Below are 12,500 nucleotides of genomic sequence, written 5' to 3' on the forward strand. Positions count from 1 at the left end.
GGCCACCATTTCTACCCGTGTCCTAAGTCCCAGACCAAGGAAACCTTCAGAGATACTGTCTTTCTTCTATATCTTTAACTTACGTGTACTTCAATCTAGCACCTTCCCCCACAACTATAGGCAGGTCAATTAATCTTATCCCCCAAATAAAACTACCACCATCACCACTACCAACAACAAAATATTCCCTTGGTCCTTTTTAGTTGTTTCCTCATTTCTTTCTTCCATTTCCTCACCAAACTTCTTGAGGCTACGTACATATAGACATATATGTGTATACTATACATATATACACATAGGTAAATATAAAATATGTGCATTCTATATATTAATGTAATAGAAACAGATGGCAATAGTTAGAGGAATAGAGATTGAGGATATATATGTAATGTTATGTGTAATGTATGTTTATGTGTATGTGTGTGTGTGTATTTACTTACTCCTTAAAACACTGCCAATCTTTAAACTGAAAATACCCTCACTAAGTCAGCTATGATATAACTGCTAAATCCCAATTTCTATTATTGAATTCTCTTCCCAGTTGACCCAGCTGCAGCATTTAAAACTACTGTGCTTCCTTTTCTCCCACAGCACTGATGAAGGAAAAAACCAAAATTTGAAGCAGGTTTTCCAAAACTCACTGCCTTGGGATGAGTCTCATGAACTCGGTGTTGACATCTTGTTCGTAAGATGAACAATGTATGTAATTAGAACTGCTGATTTATTGATTAATGTATAACCTGCTGGTTCTGAATAAGCCATTTAGACATAGTTAAGAATAGCTGAAGCATGAAACTTCTGTTTCAGGTTGCAGGTAGATGCTTCCGGCTCCCATGTTATAATCAGTAACCAATGATTATGAATTTTGTGTTATGTGAGAAAAGGACAACTTTACCCTCCCTTTTAAAATCTCCTTTTTGAAGCCTCCCTTTTGAAACTCCCTTATAAAATGCATTTGCTTGTAGTACATTTCCGAGCACTTTCCAACTCTGTTGGCTTATGTTTCCCAGGTCAATCCTCAAGCGTGGCTTTCAATAAACATTTAAAAAATTATTTCTGCCTGGACAGCTTTGATTTCAGTCCACAGCACCTATCACCTTTTCATGTACTGTATATTTACTTGTTTAATCTTTCTCTCTCCTGTAGGAGGTAAGTTTACATGAGGGCAGAGACCCTTGCTTGTTTGATTTCTTGTCTAGAATAGTGTCTGGCATGTAATAAGTGATCAATGAATATTTGTTCAATAAATATCACCTATCCCTTGTCCAAAATCAACTAGGCCAGAGATGGAAACCACACCCAAACTTGGTCAACTTCAGACCTTTTCTGAAAGTTTAAACTTGGGACCAAGATAGCCAAACCAGTCTCTCTGGGTAGACGTAAATTGATCATCAGGGTGAGAAGAGAATAACGATTAAGTGATAGAGAAGATGAAACAAAGAGCATACTGATAGGATTCAGCTCCTTGTTCCTTTTATCCCAATGTCCAAAATTAATTCTAGTCTTGGTCTCTGTGAAATATCCCAACATCCTTATAATAAGTTGTATACTATAAGGATATTTTTCATTTAAACTAATTTAGTCTCTTTTTCGGTGCTTACTACTAAGAAATTCCTTAATAATATCCTGTTCTGTGGGTGAATAGGCTCAAAATAAACATCCTAAAGCCAACATTCAATAAACAAATGAGGGGAAGAAGTTAGAGTTCTGGTTCTAATTCCCTGAGGGAATAATATGTGTAAGTACATGGGCAAAGATTAACTTTGATGAAAATGTGGTATGATATGGAGTCATTCTCTTTATGATTTGCAAACTATTACACCAAACTTAGGTACTATTTATAAAAAAAGAACTACTTTCATGTCTTGTCTAAATAAGATTATACACACATTCATTTTCTCTAAAGCCATTTTTCTTTAATGAAGTTTGGCACTACTTTTAATCTCATGCTAATTTTCCTTAGGCAGCAGAAACAGAGAATAGTTTAAGAACCTAGGTACAACTATGCATAACAGATTGAGGCTGGAGGACAAACTCAAACGCACCCTAAATTGGCATTTGGAAATAACAAAGCTCTATCTTGGAGAATAGAAATTAAGTAATTAGCAACATTACATTTCACAGGTGATGGTACTTACCGAACAAACGCTGGTGGAACAGAAATTTGCCAGCTATTAGTCCTATGAGAATGGCAAGTAGCCATAGAAGCACCTTCAAAATCCTCCAGCCAACTCCTCTAGGGTATTTATTTGTTACAAATGAAAAACAGTTTCCAACAACAATAACATTGGCTTCTGTTTGGCTATGGGAAACTGGGTCCTCCGCAAATATTAAGAAGTTAAAGAAGATCACCAAGTAAGCCACAATCATGCGAGACCAGGGATGCTGGAAATAATAACGAAAGTCTTTACCCATCCTTCAAAACTTCAATTCCGTAGTTTACCTGTATAAGAAAAGATACATAGTGTTATAGCAGGAAAACAAGCAGTCATTCTCTTCCTGTTATCTGAGCAGATTTATAACAGCTCAATAAAGAGGTATTTGGAAAAGATGATATCTGTTCCTATTTACGCCACCAAGACAAGTCTGAGATTGAGGAATGTTAATATTGTCCCTTTCCTATCATCTAATCACACTTCTGATCTTCTGGGGATTTAGAAAAGTAGACTAGAAGAGCAGGGGGAGAAGAAACGGCACGAGAGGGCAGAATACACCCCAACTTGGGATAATGACTGAGAGGACATGTAGAAGTCACCTCAGAAGGAAACACAGAGCACAAAACCAATGCAATACTTTTCCTCTATTAGATTACTACTTTTATCTTACAATTATAATGCAGAGCCATTTAAAGATTAAAACAGGGCTGATCAGTTAGCTTACTTGGTCAGAGAGCGGTGCTGATATCACCAAGGTCATTGGTTCTTATCCTCATACCGGCCAGTGCCAAAAAATTTTTAAAAACTAAAAATTAAAAAAATTAAAATTAAAACAATATAGAAGTAGAATAGAAGTAGACTGAGCACACATTAACAAAAAATAAACAATAAACATCCTCCTCTGCCCAAATCCCTCTCTTCAGAGTTATGATTGCTCAATAATCTGGTGGATATACTTTCATATCTTCTTCTGTGTATGGACAAATGTGCATATGTGTATGAACTTTCATAAAAATGTTTGCAGTCTAGTTATCAAATAATTTCAACGCAGAATATGTTTCATGAAATAACTAAGTCCATGATAGACTAGTTGCCCATGCTTCTGGGGAGTGAGGAGAAAGAGGAAGATTTCACAAAGGAGGACATGCCCAAGTTTGAGGTTGGAGGATTAATAGGAACTTTTTCCCAGGTGAAGAAGGCAAGGAGGCTCAATATAGGCAGTGGTAAAGGCACACGCAAAGGAACGGAGGCTCTGCAGAATATGTAATATGCCTACAGCAGGGGGTCCTACCCTGGATGTGTGCTGGAAGTTTAGCTGCCTTAAAATGCAAATTTCCAGGCCCCACCACCAAAGTCTTGCTCAGCTCCTCCCTCTTTCCTCTGTGGGAGCCAGCCTGCCCCTAAAAATCACAAGCAGTAACCCCCACATGGGGAGGCTTGCCTAGGTCCATCAGGGCTTATGAGTGGGTGGTTAATTCTATTTAATTCTGGGGTTCAATTGTGATGAGTTCATTTGGCTCCAAGACTAAGCTACATCTGTTTTTTCAGCAACAAAGCTGATTAAATCTTGGGTAACTAAAATAATTAAGGCAATAAATCAACCACCATCTGCCAATTTATTTTTCATCTTTCTCAATTTCTCTAGAACTCAAAAAGGGAAAAGAAAGAAGGACCCTTACAAAGTGCTGTAGACTGGATGCCCACCCCACAACCTCATTGAAACTTAATCCCCAATGTGAATGCTGCGACGGTGGGAAACCGTATCATGTTAATTGAAAGGTGGGTCTTTGAAGAGGTGATTAGATGGTAGGACTAGTGAGTGGATTAAAAATGGTGGTCAGGGGCATGGTTCTGAGAGCTTTAAAAGAAGAGCACATGGCAGGTTCGTCTCTCTCTGCTCTCTCTGCTCCACCATGATTTTCACAACGTGATACTCTGCCATCACTGCCACCACCACTAAGGCTCTCACCAGATGTGTTCCCTGAACTTTGGACTTCCCAGCCTCAGAAACTGTAAGCAATAAATTTTGTTTTCTTCTTAAATCACCCACTTCCATGTGTTTTGTTATAAGCAACAGAAACGGACTAACACACAAAGCGTATAGCACTTTACATGCCAGGCTCTGTGGTGGATGTCTGCATGCATCATTATGTCATTTTTGTCAAAACAACCCCCTGAAAGTTATTTTCATAATCACCACTTCATTTTACCAGGAGGGAAGTGAGACTCACACAGCCTCTGTCACTTGCCCAAAGTCACCTAGCAGGAGAGCTCTGATCTGAGCCTCTGATGTCTAACCCCAGGGCCTGATCACCATCCCGTGCAGGAAGCCTGATCAGCTCCAGGCACTTTTCCTACCTAGAGAGCAGACTCAGGGCCCAGTCCCAGGGATATCATCCTTTGAATGTCTTCTGCAGACACATTCTTGTCTAGAGGCAATTATATTAACTCTGTAATATATATTCTTATAGCCGAGAAAAAAATACATATGTGAAAAAATTATTCACAAATCCTGAACACTTTGGAAAAAAGTATCCATTGATAAATATTCTCATTTTATACAAGGCACAAAGTACAAAGACCACAACACAAGCCCTAAGTATGCAATTCTAAGTCAATGGAAGAGCTAAGAATAGGCTCCAAGTTTCCCAAGTCCCAATCTAATACTCTGGGCTGATAAATACCAATTAAACCCTCAATCTAAGTAATGAAGACTTGTCATAACTATTTTAGAAAAGCAATCTTAACATGCAAAAGGATCTATAATAAAATTCAGCCAAATAGTCACTGTGCCTTGGATTCATAAGCCTTCTAAGCAATTTCAATTCCCTTGTGATCTTTGTTAACACTATGAAATATACATTTCCAGGGGATATAGCTCAGCTCGCCTAGGAATGGTGACTCTCATAGGATTCTTGTTTTCATTTTTGTTTTTTTAATGAGGCTCATCATGCACTATGGCTGCAGAGACTGACATGTGTGGTTCTCGCACCAAAGAGAACAGAGCAAGTGTTGAAGAACAAAATGAATTTAATGCATTTTCATGATATTCAATGTGCAAGAACGTTAGTTGTCAACTCAATGTCATGCAACACTTTTGGAAGTCTCCAAAGACCACCACCACAAGAGAAATTGACAAATATCATCTCAAGGGTCAATGAGTCTTGAAGAAGGAATAGTTCCCACAGGCCCATCAGAACTAGACAGGGTTATCATTTAAGAAGTTGCTATAACAGGTTACCATGCTATTTCTCTTACCAGTGAAGAATTCTAGTATGGTTGCCACCACCGCCTCCCCTCCCACCGTGCATACATACAATCAAGGCAGCAAGTATAACACTGAATACATATGACCTCAAATCTTTTTTTAATAAGTGATTTGTGAAGGGCTGGCATACACTTATTTTATAGTTGTTTTTAACTTCCGGATCTTGCTTTTTTGGCTATGTAATATCCACACTCCCAAGTTAAACTAGAAAATTTAAAATCATTTAGAAACAGCTGTTCCTCTCCAGCATTTATATTATTTCAGGAGAAAGAACTACAGTATTGAGCAACAATCCTCCTCTAGTATATAATCTTATTTAATTCCCACAGTAATGCTATGAATGCCACTATCACTCCCATGTTATAGGTAAGAAAACAAAGACAGAGCTGACGCTGCCTGTTGATTCACATACCCCATAAGTGGAAAAGTCAGGATTTGAATCCAGATATGTACCTACTCCTTAATCTTTCTAATATACCACACAGCTACCTACAGTGAGATATTTCCCATCATGCTTACAGCTTATTCTCTGTGTCCACTGGCAGTGTCCCTGACTTAGATACTAGCAGAATGAAGCAGGACCCTGTTACCAATCGCTGGGTCTTTTTATTATATGCTAAACATAGCTGGTATTCTAACTTCTGGATCATGAGGGAGGAATAAGTGATATCTTCTAGGGGATCCAAATTTCAAACACTCACATAATAACTTGAATAAAACCTCTGCTTATCCCCACCTCGTGACTTCATTCACAAGGTTGCAAAAAGTTTGCCTAGTCACCTCAGCCATTTTCTAGTTCCTCAGGTACCCTAATATTATCCAGAGCACCAAAACTGTTCCACCTCTGTAGTTCACATAAAGTGTCTTTATGATCAATATGCTCATTTGGTGACTCTACTATTAATAATCCAGGACTGAGGTTGTTCAAATTGACTATGATACATGGGGCACACAGTCTGCAAAACCTTTTCATTTTTTAAAATTCAGTTCTGCAACCATAAAATGTGAATGTGCTTTTATCTTCACTTGTAGCACATCGTAATAAAATTATCTGTTTATGTGTATGTCTCTCTCACTTGATCACAACCTCCTCAGCAAAGGGGTTGTTTATTCCCAGGGCACAGCACAGTGCTGGATTCATAGTGGACAATCAATTGGCATCCACTAAAGAAGCTCAGGAGTACATTAAGAAAGAGAAGTCTCCTCACTGTTTAGGCAAGATGAGAAGGCAGAGCAACCTGCCATACAACTTCCACTAAGGGAAGAGAGAGCCACCTTGCTTCAACACTCTATACTATGCCTGCCCCACACAAAGACATAAATTCCAAAATCATGCCCTTTACATGTAGGTTAGAAAGTCTCTGACAATAAAGACCTCTGATATAAAAGATTCACAGTACTTCTAGGATGAATGAGTCAACTATGACTATTTAAATTGGCCTTGGTAGCATAATCAGAAAGAACTGAGGATCATGTGACCAAAGGATTGCTTGATTTTTTCCTTCTTTGTGCATCAGTGTAAATAGCTGAATTGAAGTCGTCTGGTAGCATGGCCGAGCGGTCTAAGGTGCTGGATTAAGGCCCCAGTCTCTTCGGGGCTGTGGGTTTGAGTCCCACCACTGCCAGTAAATAGCTGAACTGATTTGATTGTCCTTTTGCAATGTATCACTGATATCTATTCTGTGATCTTTCAACTGTCTCTCAGAACTAGATTAATCCACACCGTTTAATTCCCTCTCATAAGTAATGACATTATTAGGTAGATGCCACTATCAGTATTGTGGAAACCTCTGCTTTTTATATAATAGTATTGATGAAGATGTTGGTAACTAAAGGCTGAAACTGATAATCCATAGGTCTTTGGTCACAGTTTCCAATTCTAGAGGAACTAGTATTTATTTATACTAGATATTAGGAAGTCACGTTTTACTACAAGCCAATATTTCACTTGGTAGTAAAGGCCAAGAATGTAGTGGAAAGAAAAGGAAAAATTGGAGAGATATAAGGACACTCAAATTGGGAGAATATTTTGAGCAAATGCACAGAGGAAACTGAGACTGATGTAGAAATGCATCAGTAGTTCTGTGTGGCTAACACAGGGCGCTCGGAGGTGTCTTGTGAGAGTTAATGACAACTTGGGCCAGTCCAATAAAGACTATACAAAAGAGGTGGTCTGTATTTTACTGAGTAGAGAATAGGGAATCATCAAAGTTCTCAGGATAGGAGTGCTCATACATAAGTAGTGGTGAAGTCCATATTTGTTAATTCCATAATAATATTCATTCATGCATTTGTTCAATATTTACCAATTGCCTGTTCCGTGCTAGGCATTGGGCTATGTATTAGGGTTACTAACAAAGCCCCCGTTGCTATGTATCCGAAGTTTCTTTGAGGGAAACAAGCATTAGAAAGATAACAATTAAATACATAGTATTTTAGAAAGTTGACAGGAATATTAAAGCCAGGAAAAGTCAATAGGGAGTGTCAGGTGTGAGGAAAGTTGAAGAAAGCCTCACTACAAGGTGGAGTCAGAAGACAGATGTGAAAGGAAAGAGGAAGGCAAGGAGATATTTGGGGAGAGAGGGATCAAGACAAAGAAAACAAAAGTTGCAAAGGCCTGTGCTGGGTGCATGCTTACTGCATTAAAGGAATTGCGAGAACTGATGTGTGACTGGATGGGGCATGGGTGTTGGAAGTATGAAAAAGATGAGATCCAGGAGGCAGCATTCAGTCATGATCAGGCATTGAAGCCATCCCATGTGTGTGGTCTTTCACCATGAATGAGGTAGGATACGGAAGAGGGACGCAATGTGATTTACATGTTAGAAGGGCCACTATGTCTGCTGGGTGAAAATACTTTGTAGGAGGGCAAGGAGCAGAATTAGGGAAGCTACTGAGGAAGCTGTTGCCAGGTAAGTGACGCAGTAACTTGGATCAGGTGGGTAGAGGTCAAGATAGTTTAAACAGCTCTGCTTCCAGGGCCAGCCCGTGGCTCACTCGGGAGAGTGTGGTGCTGATAACACCAAGGCCACGGGTCCGGATCCTATATAGGGATGGCCAGTTTGCTCACTGGCTGAGCGTGGTGCAGACAACACCAAGTCAAGGGTTAAGATCCCCTTACCCGTGGTCATCTTTTAAGAAAAAAAAAAAAGAGAAAAAAAAAAAGCTCTGCTTCCGGATACATTTAAAAGGAAGAGCCAAAAAGATTTACTGATGGATTGGATGTGGACATGGCATAGGCAAAATTCAGAACAGAGTTGCCAATTTCTGAAATAGGGAATGCATTTCCTGAGATGAATAGCATTGCAGCAGATGTAGACAATATACTAAGAATTAACATTCTTTAGTGCTTTTTACGTGTTGGATTCTAGGAAAGCACTTTTCATGTATTATCTCAATTATTCCTTATACCAACAGTTTGGATTTACCAGTGAATAAATAGAGATTCAGAGAGGTTATAATCTACCCAAGGTCATACAGCTACCAACTGGCAGAAACAGGCACAACTACCTCTATATAACCCCAAAGTTAAAATACTCTTAGTTATTATTATGTTCCCTATACTGTGAAGTATAAAATATAGAATAAAGTTTCAATGGGAAAGAAGTAAAAATAGGTACTAGGTGATGACTTGCACCTAGTAGACACACAATAAATATTTGCTGATGGATAAATAGATGTATGGATGATGGGTGGATGAAATACTAGCCCTGAGTGAGAAAAACCACTGAGGATTCAATTCCAGATAGAGTAGACTCTGGATAATAGGACATCCAAGTCTGCAAAAGGAGAAATGGTAGAAAGGTGTAAAAACCAAATACATATTTGCCTGGACCAGCCCTGAGGTAAGGATAGGTTTTAGTACATTACCTTAAATTGTGAGATAAAAAGACAGGCATGAGGACATGATGTATAGCATTTTACATATAGTGCAAGTGCTTAATACAGGTTTTAAAAATACAAATAGCAATAACAACAAAAGTAAAGTTGGAACTTCTTACTTTTAGTTCCATACAAAAGACCACACAGCCTTTTAAATAAAAAGCAACCTTTTAAGACAATCAATGAAACCACCATAAGTGGCTTTGCATAGATTCCAGAATGGTATTTGTGGTACCCTAGCTAATTTAGAGGATTACATCCATAAATCACTTCCTAGACTTTCTCTTCACATTGTCTCAACCTTTAAGTGATTTTCTTCCCTTGTCCTTATCTTACATTACTTGGGACAACAAAGTGCTTAATCAATGCAAGTTTTAAAACATAGAATACAAAAGAAAACCTGGTTTAGGGATCCTCTGAACAAAGACAACTGTCCATTGAAATGGCAAGATATGTATGAGCCCTAACATGTTACAAAGTTAAAAAATAATTACCAATGAATCATTTTAAAATATTTAGAGCTCCTTTTGAATGATATCTGTTTATGATAAAGAATGAACTGCCATTATCATATTCTAAACACAATGCCAAAGAAAATAACATTTAATGAATTAATTAAAATTTATTCATATCTGAAGTTATTTTTTTAAATGACTGTCAGCTTAAAGAAGCAAATTAAATGAATCTGATTAGTACCAGTTTCTGACCACAAGGATCAGATGGAGGGTTGGATGGGAAGGATAAATACCTGAGTCAAAATGTCATGGAATCAACTTAAGTGTCCACCAATGGATAAACGGATAAAGAAAATGTGGTATATAAAGGTCAAGGGTTTAACTCCCCACACCAGCCAGCTGCCAGAAAAAATAAAAAAGAGAGAAAAAGAAATGTAGTATATATACATAATGGAATATTATTCTGCCATTAAAAAAGAATGAAATCCTGTCATTTGCAGCAACATGGATGAGCCTGGGAGACATTATGTTAAGTGAAATAAGTCTGGCACAGAAAGACAAATACCACATGTTCTCACTCATTTGTAGGAGCTAAAAAAGTTGATCTCATTGAAGTAAAGAGTAGTATAGTGGTTACCTGGGAAGGGTAAGGGAGAGGGAGTGATAGGGAGAGGTTGGTTAATGGGTACAAAATTACAGTTAGATGGGAAGAATAAGTTCTAGTGTTCTGTCGCACAGTAGGATGACTACAGAATATTGACTGCATATTTCAAAATACCTAGATGAGAAGATTTTGAATGCTCCCAACACACAAAAAAATGATAAATGTTTGAGGTGATGGATATTTCAATTACCCTGATTTGACTACACATCAAAGTATATCACATGTACCCCAGAAATAAGGACAATTATCATGTATCAATTAAATACATTTGGAAAAAATATTTTTAAAATGTCAAAATCCATAATTACTTTTAAACTATAAAGACTGAGGGATTAAAAGAAAGTATATCCACACAACAAAAATAGGTTTTATCCGGATTCTACTACTTTTTATATTCAATACATTGAAGAGCTTGTTTCTGAAGACAAATCCCTAAAAGATTCATAGAAGTCCTTCCTTAGATTTCAGACATATCGTTTATAATCAGGGGGAAATACATATCCTTATATTCAACATACATTTATTCAATATTTTGGTTCCTGAGACTTACATCCATACATAAACACTCAATTAAGCATGTGATGTTTACTCCATCACACACACACACACACACACACACACACACACACACACACACACACACACACACACACACACACACACACACACACACACACACACACACACACACACTCTTCATTGTTCCACAGAGGGGAGAATGAATAATGGCAGCAGAAGTGCGACATGAGTCAAACACACTTGTGGGCTTGTTGCATTTTCAAAAATGGGAATCAAAAATAGTTTTATGTAGTCAAGATGAAGTTAGCTAATATCCAAACACCCATGGGTTTTTTTGTTTTTGTTTTTGTTTTTAAGGAGAACACCTAAGCAACCTGTTAATTTAATTAACAAAAACGGCTAGGGCTTTTACTCAGTTCCCATCCTAGCAATCACTGAAGCGTGGAAAGTCCAAGGTCTGTCCTGCCGCCGTCCCCCACCCGCGTGGAGCCTGGAGTTGTAGGTTCGCACCACGAGCCCTTCGCCTGGGAGCCTCCTCTGCCCCGACCCGGCAGGGCTGGGGCGTCTGTCTCCCTCCTCGCCACTTCAGCCTGCCTCTTTGGATGCCGTGCTGGGGAAGGGAGGAGAAGAAGCGCCGGGGGAATTCGGGGGCCGGGCCGGGTTCCGCGGCTGCTTCCGCGCTCGCGGGCGGGGACGCGGGGCAGCCGGGCTGCGGCCGGCCGGGCCGGGAGGGCCCTGCAGCGGCTGGCCCGAGAGCCGGGCCCGCGTACTCACCCGAAGGGGTCGTGCGGGGCTCGGGCGGCTGCACGCGGAGACCCGGTCGAGCGCAGCCCTCTGTCGCGCCGACAGCCTCGCTGGGAAGAGCCGCGAGACGGGCCGGCGGCGTCGCTGCCGCCGCTGCTGTCACCGAGCTATAAATACAGGCTCGGCCCACACCCGCGGCCGCCTACGCCGGGCGCCCTCCGCGCCCGCTCCCCGCCGCGCCTCGCTCCCGCCGCAAAGTCCGCCGCCGCGGGCCGGACACCGGCAGCGCAAGAGCAGCGGCGCCCCGCAGGTGACCGCGATCGCTCCAGCTGTGCGGCGCCCTCCGCAGCTGGAGGCATGACCTCGCGCCGCCCCCGCCCGCGCGCGTGGCGGCAGACACCAGCCCGCGGGCCGATCCTTCCCCGGCCGAGCCCGCCTCTGCAAAGCGGCAGCTGCAGCCGGGGGAACCCTTAGAGCCAGGCGGGGGGGTGGGGGGGAGGTGGGGGGCGGCCGAGCTTCAGCCTGGAATGTCAGCAGCAGTCCCTTCTTCCTGAGGGAATAGGCAGTCTGCTTATAAAATACACCATCCTGCAGGAAACCAATGAGGTTCCCAGTGGAATGTCCTCAGAGAGCTGCAAACTTTCGAATACAGTCTCAGGTCACAGAACATCCTTTCTGCTTTTGTGTTTTGGTGGTATTGGGATGAGGGAGTAGGGACAGGCAGAGCCCACGGGGAGTATGAGAAGTCATACTTACTTATACTTCTTACACTTACTAAGCATAAGAAGGCTTATACTTTACTTACACGCATA

General features: G+C 40.6%; 1 protein-coding gene across 4 annotated transcripts in view; it reads right to left on the reverse strand.

Moving 5' to 3' along the window:
- The window catches only part of TMEM117 (transmembrane protein 117), a 469,003-nt gene extending 457,078 nt beyond the window's left edge, over positions 1 to 11,925 (reverse strand). Inside the window, exons 1-3 of one of the 4 annotated variants that reach the window (XM_063075379.1) lie at positions 11,719 to 11,924; positions 2,881 to 2,961; positions 2,139 to 2,443 (exon numbers count right to left, since the gene is read on the reverse strand). In XM_063075379.1, coding sequence (XP_062931449.1) covers positions 2,139 to 2,415 — 277 coding nt within the window. In that variant the 5' untranslated portion in view covers positions 2,416 to 2,443; positions 2,881 to 2,961; positions 11,719 to 11,924. Of the gene's footprint in view, positions 1 to 2,138; positions 2,444 to 2,880; positions 2,962 to 11,718 lie in introns of those variants that run through there. The other 3 variants (XM_063075380.1, XM_063075381.1, XM_063075382.1) reach the window with 3 other exon arrangements.
- Between the last annotated feature and the right edge of the window lie 575 nt (positions 11,926 to 12,500).

Source organism: Cynocephalus volans, chromosome 12 (assembly GCF_027409185.1).
Source record: "Cynocephalus volans isolate mCynVol1 chromosome 12, mCynVol1.pri, whole genome shotgun sequence".
Classification (NCBI taxonomy): domain Eukaryota; kingdom Metazoa; phylum Chordata; class Mammalia; order Dermoptera; family Cynocephalidae; genus Cynocephalus; species Cynocephalus volans.